The 22,937-nt window shown below is 47.6% G+C and overlaps 1 protein-coding gene across 1 annotated transcript in view; it reads right to left on the reverse strand.

Annotated features, from left to right (window-relative positions):
* MGA (MAX dimerization protein MGA) overlaps positions 1-22,937 on the reverse strand; it is a 186,908-nt gene that overhangs the window by 162,087 nt on the left and 1,884 nt on the right. Inside the window, exons 2-5 of the mRNA XM_082274963.1 lie at positions 19,873-20,659; positions 13,614-13,701; positions 11,695-11,790; positions 11,475-11,600 (exon numbers count right to left, since the gene is read on the reverse strand). Coding sequence (XP_082131089.1) covers positions 11,475-11,600; positions 11,695-11,790; positions 13,614-13,701; positions 19,873-20,659 — 1,097 coding nt within the window. The remainder of the gene's footprint in view (positions 1-11,474; positions 11,601-11,694; positions 11,791-13,613; positions 13,702-19,872; positions 20,660-22,937) is intronic.

The raw sequence follows: 22,937 nt of genomic DNA on the forward strand, positions 1-22,937 counted from the left end.
GTCCCCCACCCGGATCCCCCGCAACTGTGTGTGGGAGGTGAGAATCCTGGAGAGGGGTTCTAGTGCCAAGTTAAAGAGTAAGGGGGATAGGGGGCAACCCTGTCTGGTTCCTTTGAATAAGCGGAAGGGCTGGGAGGAGAGTCCTGCGGCCACAATCTGGGCAGAGGGGGAAGCATACATTGCTTGGATCAGGTGAAGGAAAGGGCCGGTAAAGCCAAATTTTCTCAGGACCAACTCCAGCCAACGAAAACTGACATTATCGAATGCCTTTTCGGCATCAAGGGTGATAATGGCAGAATCCAAGCTAGGGTCAGCTCTTGCCGTTTCCAGAGCAACCAGAACCTTCCGAATATTCGAAGTGGCCGAACGTCCTTGTGTAAAGCCTGCCTGGGCTGGATGAATGATGGTAGGGAGGAAGGATGCCAATCGGTTTGCTACCATTTTAGAAAGCAGTTTTGAATCTAGGTTTAGAAGAGAGATGGGGCGGAATGAGCCTGGGTCTAAAGGGTCTTTTCCTTTTTTAGGGATCAATTTAATATGGGCCTGGAAGCCCGTGGGAAGATAGGGGTGCCCCTGCCAAATATGATTAAAAGGGTGGGAGCTATGGAGGGGGCCATAAGCTTATAAAAGTCGGAGGTGTAGCCATCCGGACCGGGGGACTTTCCAGGGGGCATTGCTTTAATGGAGGCTAGGACCTCCTCTACCGAGAAAACGGAATTTTTGTAAAATCTTACCTGTAAAATTCCTTTCTCTGAGTCCTCCGACAGTCGCCGCCTCTTCATATTCGTCACATATGGGGTATTAGACTTTGCTCCGAAGGAGTAGCTAGGCAACAGAATATGTTAACAATAAAGCTTTAACATATCCCACCCTCAAGGGGTGGTCCCCTCAGTCAATACCCTCCTACTTCCTGCAACCATATCTCAGTTTTAGTGGAATAGCAGTAGAGTATACATTCAAACCCCAAAAGAGGGGCGGGGGCGGCGACTGTCGGAGGACTCAGAGAAAGGAATTTTACAGGTAAGATTTTACAAAAATTCCGTTTTCTCTTACGTCCTCCGACAGTCGCCGCCTCTTCATATTCGTCACATATGGGGACGTCCCAAAGCAGTGCAAACATGAGGGGTGGGAAACGCATCCGCGCCGAAAGGCAACGCAGTCTCCACATCAAAGAAAGGAACCTTACCAAAGGAAGGAAACCAGCTGGGCAACAGCAAAAATAAGTGCTCAACAGGAGCAACAACCCAGGAAAAGACAAAAAAACCAGGGGATACAAAAAACTATCCCAACAGCCAGGAGTCCCCAACAAGGGACCCTATGGAACAGCCGCACTAAGAACCTTGCGGCCAAAGGAAGCATCCGCCGATGCCTGAACACCTACTTTGTAGAATTTTGTGAAAGTGTGTACGGTCGACCAAGTCGCCGCCTTACACACCTGGGCTACAGAAGCCCCATGACGGCAGGCCCAAGACGTACTCAGTGATCTAGTAGAGTGCGCCTTCACAGGCACAGGGGGAACCTTCCCCTGCAAGGCATAGGCCTGTTCAATGGTCTGCCTGATCCATTTGGCAATGGTAGAGGCGGAAGCCGCCATGCCCTTCCGAGGACCCTCTGGAAGAACAAACAAGGAGTCAGTCTTACGAAAAGACTCAGTCGATTTAAGGTAAACCCTTATCGCCCGAACAACATCCAGAGAGTGCAATCTCACCTCCTTCGGATGTTTAGGCTTCGTGCACAACGAAGGCAAAACAATATCCTCGTTAAGATGGAATTCCGAAACTCGTTTCGGTAGAAAAGAAGGATTAGGTCGCAAGACCACCTTATCCAAATGAACAACCAGGTACGGAGACTTGCAGGACAAAGCCGCCAGTTCCGACACTCTGCGAGCCGAAGTGATCGCCACCAAAAAGGCGACCTTTTTGGACAACATAGACAACGAGATCTCCCTGATCTGTTCAAAAGGAGCACGTTGTAACACAGATAGAACTAGATTCAAGTCCCAAGGGGGCAAAGGATCCCTCCTAGGAGGAACCAGATGCCGCACACCCTGAATAAAAGTGCCAACCAAGGAGTTGGAAGCCACGGGACGTTGAAACAGAACGGCCAGCGCCGACACCTGACCCTTAATCGTAGCCAGCGCCAAACGCTGATCGACACCCGTCTGAAGGAAAGACAGCACACGGGAAACCGAGTACGTGCGGGGTGAAAACCCCCTGGACTCACACCAGGCAAAGTAGGCCTTCCAAGTACGGTAATAAACCTTCCCCGAGGAAGACTTCCTCGCGTTGATCAAAGTATGAACGACCTCTGGAGAGAGACCCTTCTCCTTCAGGACCTCGGTCTCAACAGCCAGGCCGTCAAAGCCAGCGACTGTAAAGCAGGATGGTAAATCGGTCCTTGAGACAGTAGATCGTCTCGAAGAGGTAGACGCCAAGGAGCGTCGACCGCCAGATTCACGAGGTCTGCGTACCAGGACCGGCGAGGCCAGTCTGGTGCCACAAGAATCACCGTGCTGCGTTCCGAGTGCAACCTGCGAAGGAACCTGGACAGCAACTGAATCGGTGGAAACGCGTACATCAGCCTGTACTGATGCCACGGGGCCACTAACGCGTCCGACGCGTCTGCCCGAGGGTCGCGCGTCCTTGCCACGAACCTCTTCACCTTGTAGTTGAGGCGAGACGCGAACAGGTCCACATCTGGAAGACCCCACTTCGCGCACAACATCTGGAAGACAGCCGGGTGGAGAGACCATTCCCCCTGATCCAGGGTCTGGCGACTCAGATAGTCCGCCTGCCAGTTCTCCACTCCCGGAATGTGAACCGCCGTTATCGCCGGGACATGAGTCTCGGCCCAAGACAGAATGTCGGCCACTTCTCGAGCCGCTCGGGCACTCCCGGTGCCCCCTTGGTGGTTGATGTAGGCCACCGCCGTGGCATTGTCCGTCTGCACCCGAACCGGGCAGCCCTGCAGCCGGTCCGTCCAGCGATGAAGACAGAGCCTTATCGCACGCAATTCCAGAATGTTGATCGGAAGGGAAGACTCCCCCTCCGACCAGGTCCCCTGGGCGGACAGAATGCCCAGAACACCACCCCAGCCCGACAGGCTGGCATCCGTGGTGATTATCGTCCACGAGATCGGACCAAACGACTTGCCCCCGGACACCAACGGGGACTGGAGCCACCACAGAAGGTTTTCCCTGGTGCGATGACTCAACGAGATCTGAAGATCCAGAGATTGAGGTCGCCCGTCCCACCTGGACAGGATCTCCGCTTGGAGACCCCGCGTGTGAAACTGCGCGAAAGGAATCGCCTCGAAGGCCGAGACCATCAATCCCAGACATCTCATACCCGTCCGCAGAGACGAGTGTGGAACGTCCCTGAGGGACCTGACTTCCTCCTGAAGAGTCCTGAGTTTGTCTTCCGGCAGGAAGACCTTCGCCTGCACCGAGTCCAGTATCATTCCCAGATAGGGGAGACGAACCGACGGACTCAGTGTCGACTTTGGAACATTTATCGTCCAACCGAACTCCTGCAGAGTTTGCATTGTGACAGACAGGTCCTTCTCCAGACCCTGTCTGGTCGCAGACCGAACCAGAATGTCGTCCAGATACCCCAGGACAGAAATGCCCTGGGCTCTCAATAATGCCAGAACCGGTGCAAGCACCTTGGTGAAGACCCGCGGAGCCGAGGCGAGCCCAAAGGGCAACGCCACAAACTGGTAGTGATCCTCCGCAATGGCAAATCGAAGGTACTTCTGATGACCCTCGAATATGGGGATGTGAAGGTACGCATCCTTCAAATCGATGGAGGCCATGAATTCCCCCGGAACCAGGGCAGCCACCACCGAGCGCAGGGATTCCATGCGGAACTTGCGAACTCGCACAGAGCGGTTCAGAGCTTTCAAGTCCAGAATCGGACGAACCTTGCCCTCCTTCCTGGGCACGGTGAACAGATTGGAATAAAACCCCCGAAATCTGTCCCGATGAGGCACCGGAACCACCACTCCCTGAGCCCTCAGGTCCCGCACCGCCAGGTGCAGATCCCGCAGGCGCTCTGGAGACAGTTGAAGATTTGAGGGAAAAAATCTGCTCTCCGGCCGAGAGAGAAACTCGATCTTGTAACCAGATCGAACGATTTCTAGAACCCATCTGTCCCTCACACGGGCCAACCAGGGCTGAAGAAAACCGAGCAAGCGTCCCCCCACCCCAAAACTGGGTGAGGGCGCCCCTTCAGGCCGAACTGTTATGGGCCGCAGGTCCGGATTGACCGGACTTCTGTTTCCCAGACCAGGGCTTCTTCTGAGAGCCTTGGCCCTTGAACGGTTTGCCCTTGTAGTGCGGCCGAAAGGCACGAAAGGACCCCTGAGGGGGCCGAAAATGAGCATGCTTCTTCCCAGAAGCCCCCTTAGCCTTGGGGAAATGGGGCAAGAGAGTGCTCTTACCCCCGGTAATCCCCTTAATCAACACATCCAGGGACTCCCCCAAAAAGGCGAGACCCATCATAAGGCAGATTGGCTAAGGTTTTACGTGAAGATTGGTCCACCGACCAACATTTCAACCAAACCAGGCGGCGAGACAACACCGCCACGCTGTGCACACGCGCGGCCAACGGAATCAGGTCCAGGTCCGCATCACACAGATACATGACACCCTGGTGGATCTGATCCACCATATCCAGGGTCGCCGCCGAGGCCGAATCGGCCACTAGGACGCGCCTAAGCATCTGCGTCCAACTTGCGATCGCCTGGGCCGCCATGAGAGAAGCAAACAGAGCCTTAAGCATAGAACCCGTAACAGAATAAGTATGACGGGCAAGAGACTCCAGTCTCCTATCCGTGGCATCACGGAAAACAGGGGATCCCTCTGCAGGGATCGCAGTGGCTTTGTTCAAAACCGCAATTGCATGATCCACTGGTGGAGGCACACACCACCGTTCATCAGTGGCAGGCGAGAAAGGATAACGCAGCTTAAATTTACTTGGTACCGCAAAAGGCTTGCGCAAATCGCGCCATTGGTCCTTAACAGCGCGCTGAAAATCAGCATTGCAGGGAAAAACCTGCGGCGTCCTGCGTTTTCTCTGCGTCCCATAAGCCGCCAAGGCAGCTGGGGGACACACCTCGTCCTGCAAACGTAGCGTCTGCTTAATGGAAGCAATCAACTCATCCATGATTGCAAGCTCTTCAGGCGAGCCAGGGGGAGAATTATCAACCCCCTCAACTTCAGCCTCTACCTCAGACCCCACTAGATCAAGAGAGGAGCGGGACCCCGATAGGGGGGTCCCCGCCAGAACAGCCCCATCACCTTCACCCTCAGAATCAGAGGACAGAGCAACTCTGGGCCGTTTAGTAGATTGAGCAGCCACCAGCATTTGCACCTGTGCAGCAAGGCCAGCCACAATAGTGGCTAAATCCCCCCCTGGGGGGGAAACAGCGGTCCCCTGGCTTTCCACCAATACTGTGGGAAACTTGCCCTCCTGAGAATCCATTGCCCCTGTATGCCAGACAACCAAGGGTTAACTGCCCCCTTACAGCAAGCGCGGCAAGCGCAGCCCACCGCACCACACTCAGGCACAATGAGACCCCCACAGGGAATATACAGACTGAATACAGGCAATGGAACACAGGAATAGAAGGATAAAACCTGAGGAGACTCCGCTGCTGCTGCTGCCTCGATCGGTGCTTCCAGGAGAGAGGAAGTGATGCTGCCAGGGCGCTCTATGTAAGCCTATGGAGGCTACAAGAAAATGGCCGCCGTGCATGTAAACCATGCGGCCGGAGCGGGCGCCGGTAAAATGGCGTCGTTTGGCGCCGAAATCGCCGCTCCACAGTGCATAAAATCACACACAATATTATCCCATTATATGGATACATGTTAGATCGCCGCAGCGATCGCTGTATATGCCCCAACATGCCATTAAAAACATGCCCCACAGCACACAGCTCCTCACACTGCCCAGCCTGACATACTCAGTGTCATACAGCTCCCCCCCCCCCTTGCAGCCCACAGCATGCAGCCGAGAGATAGGGAGACAAGCAGTGTGATTAAAGGCAGGTTACACAGTCCCAGACTGAGACCCCCCCCAGACAGACAGGTCCCCACATAGATACACTTACCTCACATGGCGTGGGGAACCCGCACAGGCGAACAAGCCGCTGCACATGAGGCAGGGAGAGTCGCAATTCAAGACGCATACAATGGCGGTTCAGAAACCGCACAGCGTCCGGTGAGGTAGCCACCTCACCAATCATCCCTGCACCGAACAGGGATGGGTCGTTCACTGTGCCAGGAGCGTTACCTGGCTGAACGCTCGATGGCAGACTGGGAAGCCACTGACCCACGACCTGCGACCAGGGGGATCAGCCCGAGACCCAGTCCGCATGATCCTCTTCGTCCGAAGAACTAACTAATGCTGACAAAAATAACAGCTAAGTAAAGGTAGAGAGAAAACTCAAACAAAATATCAAAAAGAAGAAAGAGTCTGGGACAAAAAGTCCCAGCACAGAGAGAGCCAGCCACTCCTGACAAGCTAGACATTAAAACTGAGATATGGTTGCAGGAAGTAGGAGGGTATTGACTGAGGGGACCACCCCTTGAGGGTGGGATATGTTAAAGCTTTATTGTTAACATATTCTGTTGCCTAGCTACTCCTTCGGAGCAAAGTCTAATACCCCATATGTGACGAATATGAAGAGGCAGCGACTGTCGGAGGACGTAAGAGAAAGGGGTGTTTAGGGACTCTAGGTGATCTTCCGAGACCTTAGGTAGTTGAGCTGAAGCAAGAAATTCAGAGGCCGCTTCCTCATCTATAGGGTCAGGACTATAAAGCGTGCTATAGAATTGCTCCAGAACCTTGACTATTGCATCCGGGGAGTCCACTATCGTGCCTTGAGGGTCCCTGAGAGCGGGAATATGTGTCTGGGTGTGTGGAGGCTTGCAGAGGGAGGCTAAAAGTTTTCCCGGCTTGTTCCCATACCTGTGAAACTGCCAGTTGCGGAACGAGGAGTGGAGGCTCTCCTGCGCCTCGGCCCACCGTTCAAATCGAAGCTTAGCTTCTTTCCAGTTTTCCCTGGTGAGAGGGGTATTGGTCTGGTTAAGGTCAGTCTGCGCCTGCCGCAAACTCGAACTGGCCGCCTGAAAGGCTGCATTTATCCTCTTCTTGTAGGCCGTGGCATAGGAGAGAATCCGTCCCCTCAGAACGGCCCTACCAGTCTCCCAAAGGAGGGTCGGGGAACAATCCGGTGTAGAGTTATGGGTCAGAAAATCCTGCCATGTGTCGTGTAAAATGGTACTAATGTCCTTATCTTTTGCAAGATAGGAAGGGAACCTCCACGACTTCTTGCCAGGGGCAGAAGGCGTGAAGGAGATTGTGACCGATACTGGGGCATGATCCGATATCACTATATCGTGAATGTGTGAGTGAGATGTGTAGGGCAGCATGAGATCATTTGCGAACACATAATCTAGTCGGGTCAGCGTGTTGTGGGGGTGCGAGAAGAATGAAAACTCCCTGTCTATCGGGTGGGACAATCTCCACGTATCTGTGAGGGTAAGGCTAGTGGCAAAGGAGGACAGAGGGGTGGGATGGGGGGTCGTCGAGGTACGGGGAGGAACAGCGTTTCCTGCCCTGTCCTCGTGAAGGTCCATACACTGGTTGAAGTCCCCCACCATCAGCAGTGGAAGGTGGAGGTAGGGTGCGAGAACCGGCGTGAGGGACTGGAAAAAGGATTTAGAGGGGGAATTGGGGGCATAGATACCCGCCAACGCCCACGTCTGTTGGAGTGTTCGTAGCTGGAGTACAGCGACACGCCCATGTTCGTCGTAGTGGGAGGAGATGAGGGCACTAGGATTGCGTTTGTGTATCAGAATAATAACTCCGCCCTTACCTTTGACTGCAGGGGAACCAAAGACTTGACCCACCCATAATTTTTTCATGCGATGAAAATCTTCTTCACGCAAGTGCGATTCTTGTAGGACCGCCACGTCCGCCTTCAGGCGTCTGAGATGCCGAAGAACGGCCATGCGTTTATGGGGGGACCTGAGGCCCTTAACATTCCATGTTACCAACGTCATATGAGGGACCGGGACTGGATACGACTAGACAAAGGATAAAAACACCTAAAAAGAAACATGGTTACAACAACACGACTCCACACTGCATATTCCATGAGACAGAAAGAAAGAGGAGGGGAAGAGACACATGAGGGTTGGCGAGGGAGGAGGGTCAGGGGGGCCCTAGCAGAGCCCAAACACAGTTGTCCCGAAGGACATAAGACAGGAAGCCCGTGCTTCGCCTTTTTCCACATGTAGCAGAGATCATCGTGAGGAACAGTGTTACCGGAGTATTATGCTTGGAGCCCTGGCTAGGGATAGAACCGTAAACCGCAACCCCCAGGAAAACCATAAGGTAGTGTTAGCGGGTGTAAACGGGCAGGAAGCAGATTCCGGTGAGACTGTGCTCTGATGACAAGAAAGTCATTCTCAAAAGTAACTCTAGGGGAGCACCTGAGAATATCCTTGCCCCTTCAACCATGAGAGAAAATAAAATAGTGAAAACATCAGAAGCATGCGGTGAACATAGTCAAAACTAATAAAACTAACTTTTCAGGTGGTACAAAACCACCGTAATCGAGGGAGCGAGCTGTGAGTGAACCCATGGACAGGCCATGTAGAAGCATGAGGTGATGATACTCAGCAAAGATCTGGTCAGCGGGTGCGAGATCTGGACCTGTGGTCCGAGAGCCTTTGTTTCTTGGCTGAGTTCCTCCGTGGACTTCTTTGGGCCCGGTTTCCTGGAGAACGTTGGGGGTGTTGACCGGAGGAGGATTCGAGGGTGATATGCAGAGCGGATTGGAGGTAATGGGTGGCTTCCTCTGGATAGGTAAAGGACTTGATTTCCCCAGTAGAATCCGTTATGCGGAGCGTTGCAGGATAAGTCAAAGCAAACTTAATCGACTTGGCATACAATGCTTGACAGATCGGCTGGAACGCTTTCCTGCGTTTTGAAACTTCTTGTGAATAGTCAGCAAAGATGAGCAGCTTGTGGCCATCAATTTGCAGACCCTTGGAGTTGCGGAACGACTTCAGAATTTGTTGTCTGTCAGCATAGTTTAGGTATCTGACTATGATGGGACGTGGTGTTCTCCTTTCATTAGAGGGGGGGCCGATCCTGTGTGCCCTTTCCACAGTGCATGGGGAGATGAGCCCCAGAGCCGCAGGGATGCGAGCCATGCAGATGTCTGTGAGGGAGTCTGATTGGAAGGATTCAGGCAGACCAATCACTCTCAGGTTGTTCCTTCTGGAACGATTTTCCAAATCGTCCAGCTTCTCTAGGATGTATCGCTGGGTTTGTCTTGCCTGCTGGTCTAACGAGAAGGAACCTTGCACCTCCTCCTCAATGTCCGAGAGTCTGTGCTCCAACTCTGATAATCTATGGGAGTGTTCCCCCAGCTCCCGCCGGAGCTGAGCCATCCCCGCGGATATGGCCTTGTCCACCGCCGCTGTTATGGTCGGGGACAGGAGCGCCGCCACCGCCTGGGCAAGAGAAGCGACCTGGGCCTCAGGGATAGGCGAGGAGGCAGTAGTGTGAGGGGAAGAAGGAGCCGGCTGGGCCGCGTCCGCCATGTCTATGGCGCTTGAGGCCTGGTCCGTCCCGGGAGACCTGGTCGGCGGAGCGGCCGATGGGGGGCCGTGTAAAACAAATTTGTCCATGCCTACCACGTCCTTAGGGATATCGGGTGGTGCCCCAGGGGTCGGATGGCTCGGATGGGCTATGGATGATGAATAGTCAGATGCGATGTCCGGAGCCGCTGTTCCGCGCTGCCTGCTACATGGGCGCCGGAACCGGAAGTTGGACTAATGTTTTTTATTTACCATTAGGATATTCTGGGGAATTTAACTCAGTGGTAGTAGCATTTTTAGTGAGCAGTAAATTAAATTGTTACTAAACCCAGGACCCTGCATTTACTATATCTGGTCTCCCACAGTACACAGAATATGGGGATGCAATTATTTTAGTAAATAAACACTGCTAAATACATTTTCTCATCAGTAGTTAAAGCAGTCTTGTGACTTCTATTAATGTCCAGTCATGCACTGGTTAAAGCTTGTGGGTGGAGAATACCGACTGTCCCATAAGGCTGCAAAACCCCTGACCCTCTGTCTGAACAGTGCTAATTGGCCTTGCGCAGATCACATGCACTCCCCCAAGAAAAAAAAAAAAAACTTTCTAACAATACACACCAAACTGAGCATGTGCAGCCTGGCACCATAGACTGAGTTATTAGGAAATTATTAGAGGACAATTGAAGGAGGGGAGGATCAGAGAAGCCAGAATCAAACAGCGTTTTTACACAATTTGGAGGATAAACCCTCCACAATGAGTATAACAAGCATGCTTTACTGCATATACAGACTAATTTTACAGTTGTGGGTTTAGTAATACTTTAAGACATGACCCCCACACTACAGTTATCCAATGTGCAAGAAATTAAAAAAATTAACCACAAATCCAGAGCTGCTCACATCAATGAGCTATGACAATAATAAAATTCAAAACAAAAAATAGGACTGTGTTAATATATGAACCATGTGTTATCCGCAATCGCATTTAACCTAATACATTTAATAAAACACAGCTACATTTAAGTGCATTAGACCCATTTGTATAAACAGTGGGGTCCATTTCTTGAGGTAAGATGTATATATCTTGAGTGGCATGGCGGTGCTTGTGGTGCACTATTTCTGGATAATAATTTCACATTGAAGATTAACAAATTGGAACATGGATACATTGGCTCTTACTGCAGACTTTTTTTAAGTATTCACAATGGACTCTAAGTGCATCATTTTTTCCTTTGAGGCATTTTTAGTGAATCCACGACAGTCAGAACTGTTTTTTAGGTCTTGTTGGCCAATTATTAAACAAAATTTAAGTGGTTCCAAAGCCTAAACAGAAAATGATTAGGTAAAAGTTTTGCCCCCATCAACTCTCTCCCCTCACTTCCCGGTCTCAGGCTTTACTGAGGAAGCAGGAGCCACCGACTTCCGCTGCCAGCTGTCAGTCAAATCTTGACACAAGAGAACGAGGATCGGGGCTGAGCCACGCTGTCTGTGTCTATAGACAGAGGCAGCACGGTTCAGGATTAAACCAAGAGGTGTGCCAACATATACACATTACAGAGAGTAAGTATATACCCGTTTGTTATTTACAAGAAAAAAAAAAAAAACATTGCGTTTGGAATAACTTTAAAGTCCAACATAACATAGTTTCCCATGCAGGGGTTTTTGACCATCAAAAAACTACATAGAGCTTATTGCCTTCAATCAATCAATAAATCAGTCTGAGCAGACATTGATATGCACTTAAAAAAACAAATAAAAAGAAACAAAAATGTATAGCATGGTCATTGTGCAATACTACTGTACAGGAATCTATTGAAATAATTAAAAAAAAAAAAAATACATGGATTTCACTGACCTTCTGAGCTTAATCCACCATTATCCCATCTGGAGTCACTGGTGATGAAAGGAAGTGGAAGCTCAACTCCTAGATACCTTAGGTCAATACTCATTGCATGGTCTACAATGTTCAACCTTAACCCCACTATGCAAAAAAAAAAAAAAGTGCATTATTAGAACATAACTGAGGAAACTATACTGCAACAGATCAAACCACAAACAGAAACACAAATGAATACCTTGCTGAAGGGCAGGGTGAATGACCTGTCTGTGTTTCATTGCCTTAAGCTGAACCAGGAGCTGTCTCTCCAAATTTACAATTTTCTTTTGTTCCTCTGAAACAAAGCAGAGTAATTCAAAATGGCTATTGTGACACAGTTGGGATTCTGAAATTAGAAAGAAAGATTTGCACATGGTGGCATGCTTGAAAATTCCAAGTCTTGCAATTCCACTATGAAGGGCAGTTTTGACACTAAATTATATGAGTGAAGTGTCACATAATCTGTCACACAGTTATGCTGAAGTGTCCATGTCGTTCAACCAACATGTTATTCTTGCCTTTATTCTTCTACCGCCATATCTCCCATAATGAAGTTACACTCCTGAGCAGTACACAAAATGCTAGATGAATAAGATAACATACCAAACCCAATGTTTGCGAATAGGCATGAAAACTCATTCTATTTCCCTGTATTCCCTGATTAATACAAAAATAATGACTCAATTGGATAGAACACAAAAAAACATAATGCTGCACAAAATTTAAAAATTAGTAGTTTTAAGAAATGGTCCAAAACATGTGTTCTTCAAATCACCACATGAGATAAGTGCTCTGTAATCGTCTTATAGATGTGTGCTTCTCCACCTATATACGAAAGGGCCACTCACCAGATAGCTGAGGGCCACCAGGACCCACACCACTTTTAATAGACTCCCTTGTGTCCTAAGTCAACTTATATACCCTCCAATATAGTTGTCCAAATCGCTATATTGCCACCTGGGCTTAGTAGCAGGAAGGATGGATGTCAAATCAGCAGCAGAGGATTAACTTACAGAAGTTCCCCAAAATATAAAATGTAAAACGAATAATCGTGCAAGATCGTTTTTTTATTAAGAAAAATTTAAAACCAAGAGATGGAAAAACTCACATTTGCTTGTGCCTACAAGCGGCACCCACTCAAACCGCCTGGTCTATTGGAATCGCCGCTCCGTGCACAGCGCGTGTTCCATAGGGCCACCTCAATGCATTTCACCAAATGGCGCCATCAAGAAGTCGAGGTGGACAATTTACGAAAACTACTAATTTTTAAATTTTGTGTTTTATCTAATTGAGTCATTATTTTGGTATTAATCACACAGCACAATAGGAGAACACGGTTGCTTAATTTATTTACAACAGAGCCTCATAAGTTAGACAAAAATAAATAAATGTGACTACTAAAGAATATGTTTTGCACCCCTAATAAAGCTAAGGTCAAATAGACAATTTTGCTGCTGGCGGCACATTACCAGCAGCAGAATCACCCAGGAGAGGAATCCATCCACACTGGCCAGGAATGCTGCTAAATCTCACTGACTAACAAGGGAGTAACGTCTTGCTAGCCCAAATACTCCAGGAAGAGACGCCATAGAAACCGGAAAGGAGTCTCATAGCAATTTACAAGAACACTTCATACACCTTATATTCATGTGGTGATAAAAGATAAAGAAGTATAGCCAAAGCTTTTTTGGCCATACTTCTCCCATGGATCGCAGAAATGCAGTTCATTTTGCACTCCTGTGACCGGTCACTCAGCTGGTCCAGGCTCAGGAAAGATCCCAACCATATTGTCTGAATCCACCCAGATGCCTAGACCAGCACCTGACTCAGCTTCTCAATGACCCGCTTAGAGCCTGAGCTGGCCCTTCCGGCCCCCTCCACAGCCCAGTACTCCAGTGAGTGCTGGAGGGGAGATAAGCAAGCCTCTGACTGACAGTCACTGTTCTCTGCTCAGAGTGGAGGGGGAGAGCTGAGTACTCAATGGTGTTTGATTGCTCAATTCTCACTGCAGAGACAGCAGGAACAGATGCAGCATTGGGTTGATGCTGCATCCACTTGAGTATAATTGTTTATTTTTTCAATTCAAAACTTTTCTTTTAGGTTAAATATTGGTTTTACCTGTCAAGTCTACATGCACTGCTGGGTCTGGAGGAGGTGATGGTATTTCAGCCTTAGGCTTCACTACTGTGTGAACATCCAATGCTTCCTAAAAATAAAAACATTTAAAACCTATATATTAACAAGAATTATAAGTCCATTCTCAATACACAACTTGACAAAGTAATTAAAAGAGATCAAAATGGTTTCGTTTCATAGCATCTCTTGAAAAACTAAAGACGACAACATAGTAAGCACTTATTTCAGGTTAACATGTTCATATCTATTTACTGTAGTATGCTAGGTTACTTTATCTGGCTGATACAAAAGCTTGTATAGAATTCAGTTAGAGCATGGTCTTGGACTTCTTATGCTGCTGTGAAGAGAGCCAACCATCTTTACACAGGGGGAGCGAACTCATTAACCACTTACCGCAAAGTGACGTATGGGTACGTCGGCTGACTTTGCGGGGTTATACCGGGATGATGCCTCTAGCTAGAGGCATCACCCCGGTACCATTGTCAAGAGCCGGCGGTCGGCTTTCCGGCGGTAACGACCGATGTGGCTCAGGAGCCGCTCGATCGTTACCCCCGCGAGGGGGAGGGGACGTGCCCCCCCCCTCCAGCGGCTTTGCCCGGGTCTCCCGTCCCACAGGGAGACCCGAGCACCCAGCCGGCACGTCTGCCGGCTGGATGGAGTTCCGATCTAAGCCGGATGCGGCTTCGATCAGGTCTCTGATGACGTAACCCGGAGGCGGCGTCCATGACATCACGTCCGGGTTACTCTGCTGCTAAAGGCGGCAGATTAAAAAAACGAGTGTATTCAAAAATGCAGTTTTCGGCGTTTTGCATACATTAAAGTGTAGTGGTGGGGTCTAGGATCTTTAGACCCTCGATCCCTCCATAAAGAGTACCTGTCACAGCATATTGCTGTCACAAGGGATGTTTACATTGCTTGTGACAGCAATAAAAGTGATCAGATTTTTTATTTTTTTTTTTTAAAACCTGTGATAAAGTTAAAAAAAATACATAAAATAAATAGTGGAAAAAAAAAATTAAATTTTAGCTGCCCCATCGCCGTTAGCTCGCGCACTAAAGAAAACGTATATATATGGAAGTCGAGCCGCGAATGAAATCGCTGTTCAAACCACACATGTGAGGTATCGCCGCGATCGCCAGAGTGTGAGCACTAATTTAAAAAAAAGAGCTACACTCCAACTCTAAACTGGTAACCGTAAACATTTTTTAAAGTGTTGCCTATTGAGATTTTTATTGACTGTAGTTTGTCGCCATTCCACGGGTGTGCACAATTTTAAACTGTAACATGTTGGGTATCTATTTACTCGGCGTGACATCATCTTTCACAATATACAAAAAAATGGGCTAACTTTACTGTTTAGTTTTCTTTAAATGCAGTGAAATGTGATTTTTCATAATTTCTCCAAAAAAATGGCGTTTTAAAGACCGCTGCGCAAATACCGCGTGACAAAAAATATTGCAATGACCGCCATTTTATTTTCCAGATTCATTGCTAAATATATATATATATATATATATATATATATATATATATATATATATAATGTTTGGGGGTTCTAAGTAGTTTTCTAGGAAAAAAAATACTGATTTTAACTTGTAAACAAAAAGTGTCAGAAATAGGTCTGGGGCTTAAGTGGTTAAGGTTGCTATGTGATTTACTGGATATAGTCCCCAAAATGTATCACTTAACTTCTTCCCATCCGCGCTACAGCCTATATACGGCTGCAGCGCGGACTCGAATTTTCGGGAGGCCGTTTTTAAACGGCCTCCCAGTGACACGCCCCCAGCGCGCTCCCGCAAGCGCGCTGCGGGGAAAATCTGTGTCGGCCGTGTCCCTTGGACACGGCCGATCACAGATCGTGGTGAATGGCCAATCACAGCGGCCATTCACCACGTGATCGGGCCGTCCAATGAGCGATGATCTCATATGTAAACATATGAGATCATCTCTCATCGCCGGCGCTCCTTCCTCACACGGAGCCTGCAGTGTGAGGAAGGAGGGGGAGCCTCACAGCGCCGGGGACACAGGAGAATGTAATCAGGGCACCGATCACCAGTGCCCTGATTACTGAAGGTGAAAACACACACACAGTGCCCCCCCATCAGTGCCCACAGTGCCCGCCATCAGTGCCCCCCATCAATGCCCACAATCAGTGCCCATAGTGCTGCTAGTCAGTGCCCATCAGTGCTTGCTCATCTAGGCACTGATGAGCACTGACTGGCAGCACTATGGGCACTGAGTGTGGGCACTGATGGTGCTGCCCATCAGTGCCGCTCATCAGTGCCACCCATCAGTGTCCAGTGCCATCCGCCAGTGCCCATCAGTGCCGCCTATCAGTGCCCATCAGTGCCGCCTCTCAGTGCCCATCAGTGCCGCCTCTCAGTGCCCAGCAGTGCCACCTCTCAGTGCCCAGCAGTGCCACCTATCAGTGCCGCCTATCAGTGCTCATCAGTGCGGCATATTAGTACCTCCTCATCAGTGCCCATAAGTGCCACCTCATTAGTGCCCATCAGTGCAGCCTATCAGTGCCCATCAGTGCCGCCTCATCAGCGCACATCAGTGAAGGAGAAACATTTATTTTCAAAATTTACTCGCAGAAAAGAAGAAAAACATTTTTTTTTTTTTCAAAATTTTCTGTCTTTATTCTTTTTTTTTTTGTAAAAAATAAAAAACCCAGAGGTGATTACATACCACCAAAAGAAAGCTCTATTTGTGTGAAAAAAAATGATAAAAATTTCATATGGGTACAGTGTAGCATGACCGCGCAATTGTCAGTCAAAGTGTGACAGCGCTGAAAGCTGAAAATTGGCCTGGATGGGAAGGGTGTTTAAGTGCACAGTAGGCAAGTGGTTAATGCAGAGCTCCATCCAAAAAGGGGAAGCCTATTTTCCTCACCCCCCCCCCCCCTCCGCTGCCACTTTTGGCACCTTTTTATTGGGGGGGGTAACCTATTAAAACCAGGCCGCGGTGAAGTCATCGAGAAGTTCGCCCCCCCCCTCCTCCTTCCCAGTCACCGGACCATTCACAAAGCATAAACGCACCTTGCACATGCGCAGTAGGGAACCAGCTGTGAAGCCGCAAGCCCTCACTGCCATTTTCCCTTACCCCAAATGGAGGAGACAGCTGGATCCCTGAACAGGTAAGTGTCCTAATACTAAAAGTCAGTATTTGTAATCTGTATTTCTGATGGAGCCTGGAGCTCCTCTAACATAGGAACAAAGGTTTATGGCTAAAACATCTTTAGTCCGGGTTCACAATATTGCGATGCGGGAACACTGCAAATATACTGCGTGTTCCCGCATCACATCCGCAGCACAGGCAGTTCACACTGCCGTATGCGATACGCTGGGGGTGTCAATTCAAAGGTAATGACACCCCCAGATCAGATCGCATATCGCAGTGCGATCTGACAGTTTGCACAGGAATCGGATCGCACTAGTGTGGACCACCATGCGATCGGATTCTGCTGTGGACCAAAAAAGGGTCCTGTGCGTGTTCACTGCTATTGCGGTGCAAATTCAGCCATACAAACTGTATGGCTGAACTCGCACCGCACAGACATCGCATAAGATTTTAGGAGCACTGCGCTCCGAATCATATGCGATGTCTGTGATTGCAATAGTGTGAACCAGCACTTACTGGTAACAATTCCTAAGAAAAATATGAGTGTTGCCTTTGCTGATGGTTTGAAATTGCCAGGCTAGTTTCCTGGCAAAACACAGCCTTGGGCCTGTCTAGGACCCTATAGCTAACAACATGATGCACTATGTGCCAAGGTGAGCGCCCAAGCAGGATCCAACGCTCTAAAAATGACAGGCTGGCACAACCTCAATCTGGTGGCGTCCAGGTACAGCCCCAAGGCATAGCCAAGGAGTCAACTGATCCAGAAGCTACAGTAGGAGCAGGAATCTCAATAGAAACCGGAAGGAAGGAAGGAGAAAAACAGGCTGGTCCTACTTCTTCAAACCAGTGGTGTCCAGGTACAGTCCCAAAGGCATAGCCAAGGAGTCAACTGCAGTTACTCTGATGCATCAGGACCCTTGATAGAAAGGAGAGGTAGAAAGGAAAAGGAAAAGGAAAACAAAACAAAAAAGCTCCATAGGTAGAAGGTAAACATCTCTCGGTAGAGGTGGTCCACCACCTAAGGACACTAGCAACAAAGGCTAGCTGATAGTGGGAGGAGTTATTATAAGGGAAGTACTATCAGATTTTTTATTACCACAGTGTCCAATAACCTGGATATAGCTGCATATATAACCCATAGTAAAGACTATGGGGTTGATTTACTAAAGGCAAATGGACTGTGCACTTTAAAACCACTTTTACAAACCCCTGCAAGCAAAATGCTGTTTTTTTTTTTTTTGTGTCTTGCATGTGCTTGGGTATTCTTTGTCTGTTTTTGTCTGCATTACTTACTGAAACACTTACGTTCACATGTGGGCGTAGCGGATCGCATCGGTAACATCGCGCAAACAGAATCACGTGACGCATGAAGCACAAAAGAAGCTCCTGTACCTTTTTGGGCACCATGGGCCCCGCGATTCTGTTTGCGCGATGTTACCCGTGATTTGGCAGGCGGAAATCGCGGCAACATCGCACAGAGTTTGGGGTGCGTACATTGCAAATCACGGGCATCGCACAGGCGTTCCGCGATTTGCAATGAATCCGGATCGCGGGCAGAATCGCGGTGATTCTGCCCGTGATCCGCTACGCCCACATGTGTATGCAGCCTTATTAAGATCAGTCAGAACCTGCGATCTGCATATTTGCTCTAGGTTAACGACCCTAAGTCTTGAAACAGGAAGAGGGCATGACGACTAGCATTTGCAGAAAGAGCAGCCGGCAAATGGCAGCCTCCATATTTCTTTCAGTAAAGGTTTTCTTTAAAGCACAACTGAACTTTCATTTTAAAATTAGCTTAATACATTCCAGGTGTATTAACCACTTGCTGACCGCCCACAGTAATATTACTGCGGCTCCCCCGAGTCATGAAACGTAGTACTACAAAGGCCGAAGGCTCGCTCCCGCTGTGTTTAGACACAGCAGGAGTCGGGAGAGGAGAGGCGGCGATTACCGCCTTCATCCCCCGATCGTCCGGGAAACTGAGAGAAGACCCGCCTGCTTATGTAAACAAAGCAGGCGGATCTTCTCACTGACAGGCAGGGACAGATCAGCAGACACTGCGATCTCTGAGCCCGTCGCAGAACCCCCTCACAAACGTCAGTAAGCATTAGGCATGCATTTAACCCCTTGATCACCCTCAATATTAACCCCTTCCCTGCCGGTGTCATTAATACAGTAACAGTGCATATTTTTAGCACTGATTACTGTAGTAATGTCACTGGTCCCCCCAAAAGTGTCAAAAATGTCAGTTAGGGGTCCGATCTGTCCACCGCAATGTCGCAGTCCCGCAAAAAAACACAAATCACCGCCATTACTAGTAAAAAAAAAAATTTAAATGACAAATCTTTCCCGTAGTTAGTAGACGCAATAACTTTTGTGCAAACCAATCAAAATACGCTTATTGCGATTTTTTTTTACCAAAAATATTTAGCAGAAAACAAATCGGCCTAAAATATTAAAAAATTTTGATTTTTAAATTTTTTTTTTTTTTAGGTCATATAGCAGAATGTGAAAAATATTCTTTTTTTCAAAATTGTTGCATTTTTTTGTTTATAGCGCAAAAAAAAAAAAAAAAAAAAAAAAAAAAAAAAAAAAAAAAAAAAAAAATCGCACAGGTGATCAAATACCACCAAAAAAAAGCTCTATTTGTGGGGAAAAAAAGGACGTAAATTTTGTTTTGGTACAGCGTTGCATGACTGCGAAATTGTCCGTTAAAATAACGCAGTGCTGAATCGCAAAATAGGGCCTGGTCAGAAAGGGGGCAAATCCTTTCCGGGGCTAAAGTGGTTAAACAAAAAGTTGTGCAAAGTTTTGAAGATTTCTTTAGAGAGTAACAGCCAGAGTAAAAAGTCCTGTTCCCTACCAGCTCTAGTGGATGGCCCTTACTTTTTGCAAAGCCCATCACCTCAATTGGTCTTCAAAACCAAATACATATTGCCTACATAAGAAAGTCCACTGCTTTAGTGATGTCACTGGGGGTAACACAGAGAAAAGGAAAATATGCCCCTTCCTTAACCACAATGTTTCTTAGCCAATCACAAGGCTGCATACTGATTCATTCAGCAGAGGTGATTTCAGATTGTACACCGACCACGGAGTTTTATTTCTATTTTTTTACCTTTGAAGAAAAAGCGACAAATAGCACTCCATCCACATCCTCTAGGTCTGGCTTGAAATCTGGCAACTGTGAAGTTTCTATAGGTGGCTTCTTCTTTGGGGGGCGTCCTACTTTAGCACCTTTGTTCTTCGGAGGTCTCCCCCTTCTTTTCTTTATAGGTTCTACACCATTCTCATTTCCTGGGGTCTTGGTTGCTCTGGGCTTGCGTGGACCAGAGGGGCACTTCTTTTTGGGTCCACGACTGGATCGCACATTAACTGGAACAGCGTAGTCAGCATAAATTTTTCTTTTAATAGCTCTTTTCTCATCAGATCTGCTAAATTCTTCCCTTTTACAAGAAATAATGCTTGGGCAAATGTCACTACACTCTTCTTGTTTAATGCTCTGCTTTGCTGTATTGGGCAACACAAGCTCTTGTGAATTTGAAACATTTTCAGCAGTCTTATTAGTGGAACATGACTCCAGGTACACCACTGGCATTTTACCATCGTCAAGTTTCAGCAATTTTGCTTTTGCCACTCCAGATGGGCGTCTTACAGAGTGCTTCCTATCAGAGTGAAGCTTTGTACTAAACTGTGCAAAGTGCCTCTCTAATATCGGATAGTCATCATCGCTGTGCGAGTACTCATCTGTTAATTCATCATCAGAGTCCTCTTGTTTAACCTGTACTCCCAGGTTAGATTGAGCCTTACTGTAATCATAGTTGTCCTCAGGTTCTTCCTTGATTTTTATTTTAGGCGGGTTTGCCGGTACAGATGGAGTTGTTGCAGTGCGCGTGTCACCCAAACTACAAAGAAAAAAAAAAAAAAAAAAAAAACACATTTCAGCCTGTCCAGTTATTGAACTTTGCAGAAATTTTTACAAATTGGTATGGGTTACATGTACAATACAAAATTCTTAACCTATGGGCCTTGTGTAAAAACAGTGTTATGGGCACTAACATCAGCCAGTTTCCAATTTCCAACTGCTCAAGGCAGCTTTTAACATTAACAGGGATGTATGGTCAAAGCTCTTTTGGCCATACTTTTATGGGTCACAGGAGTGCACTTAGTTCTGCACTTCTGTGCCCAGATTCAGTCAACAGTGAGCTAAAGCCTGCTGTTCACTGACATCACAGAGCTGGTTCACATTCTACAGGGATACCGACACTGTCAGGCCCAACCCAGATTCCTAAACAGCTGTCTCAGCCTCTCAGGACACTGCTGGGTTCTTCCCTGAGTAGCTGTCTTTCAGGGAAGTGAAGGTTAAAATCAGCGGCTACTACTGAGAAAATATGTACAGTTCACCCTCCCCCTTCTCCCTGCATCGCCATACACAAAACCCCTACTGTTACTGTCCCACGTGTTCTGCGAATGGAGGAGTAGTTGGATGACAGGATCTCCTCTGCCCATTCACAGAACACGACACTTATGAGAATGTAATAATACAGGCAATGTGAATGGCAGAGGGCAGTGGGTGGGCAGCATTTGGCAGCTATGAAGGAGGCACTGCAGGGATGACTTTTAGCATTTGCCACCAAATGTAGTTAATAGGGCACACACCATTACAATTCCCTGAAGTGGTTTAAGCTGTGTCCACACAAAAAAAAAAAAGAACCTTCAACTTTAACCTTTTGAGCTCCAAAAGATTTTACCCACTTAATGACCAGGACCTTTTTTGCTTTTCGGCACAGCGCTACTTTTACATAGTTACATAGTTAGTGAGGTTGAAAAAAGACATCAGCCCATCCAGTTCAACCTATGATGTGTGTGTGTGTGTGTTTGCTGTTAACCCTACATTGTATACCCCTGTATGTTGTGGTCTTTAAGGTGCCCATCTAATAGTTTTTTGAAACTATCGATGCTCCCTGCTGATATGACTGCTTGTGGAAGAGAATTCCACATCCTTACTGCTCTGACAGTGAAGAACCCCCTGCGTATTTTAAGGTTAAACCGCCTTTCCTCTAGTTTTAGTGAGTGGCCACGTGTCTTATTGTATTCCCTTACTCTGAATAGGTTTTTCCTTATGCTAGGGTTGCCAGTACAGTATTTGTACATTGATATCATATCCCCCCTCAATCGTCTCTTCTCCAGAGAGAATTAGTTCAGTGCTTGTAGTCTTTCCTCATAGCTGATGTCCTCCATTCCCCTAATTATTTTTGTTGCCCTTCTCTGGACTTTCTCCAGTTCCAGCACATCCTCCCTGAGGACCGGTGCCCAGAACTGGACAGCATACTCCAGATGTGGCCGGACCAGAGTCTTGTAGAGAGGGAGAATAATCTCTTTATTTCTGGAGTGAATCCCCTTTTTTATACATCCCAGTATTCTGTTGGCTTTGCTTGCAGCGGCTTGGCATTGCATGCCACTGCCAAGCCTGTTGTCTACCAGTACCCCCAGGTCCCTTTCCATCCTAGACTCACCCACAGGTTCCCCCCCTAGTGAGTAGCTTGCTTTCTGGTTTCTGGCACCCAAGTGCATTATTTTACAACATTAAACCTCATCTGCCATGTAGTTGCCCACCCTATTATTCTGTTCAGGTCCGCTTGTAAGGTTTCCACATCCTGCCCAGAAGATATTGGCATGCTTAATTTACTTTAACTGGCAATTGCTCAGTCATGCAACACTGTACGCAAATTCATTTTTTTATCCTTTTTTCACACAAATAGTGTTCTCTTGGTGGTATTTGATCACCACTGGGTTTTTATTTTTTTTATTATATAAAAACGAAAAAGACTGAAAATTTTGGGAAAAAAAAACAAAACCCTTTTAATTTTCGGCTATGAAGCATCAAATAAAAAATGTCTTTATAAATTTAGGCCAAAATGTATTCTGCTACGTCTTTGGTAAAAAAAGAAATCCAAATAAGTGTATATTGACAAAGTTATATCGTCTAGAAACTATGACACACACACACACACACACACACACACACACACACACACACACACACACACACGTAATTTTATTTATTTCTTTTTTTATACTACGAATGGCGGTGATCAGCGACTTCTAGTGGGACTGTGATTGTGCGGTGGACAATCTGACACTGACACTTTGTGGGAAGTGACAAGAATACAGTGATCAGTG

This window comes from Pelophylax lessonae (assembly GCF_965119305.1).
Source record: "Pelophylax lessonae genome assembly, chromosome: 13".
NCBI classification, from domain to species: Eukaryota; Metazoa; Chordata; class Amphibia; order Anura; family Ranidae; genus Pelophylax; species Pelophylax lessonae.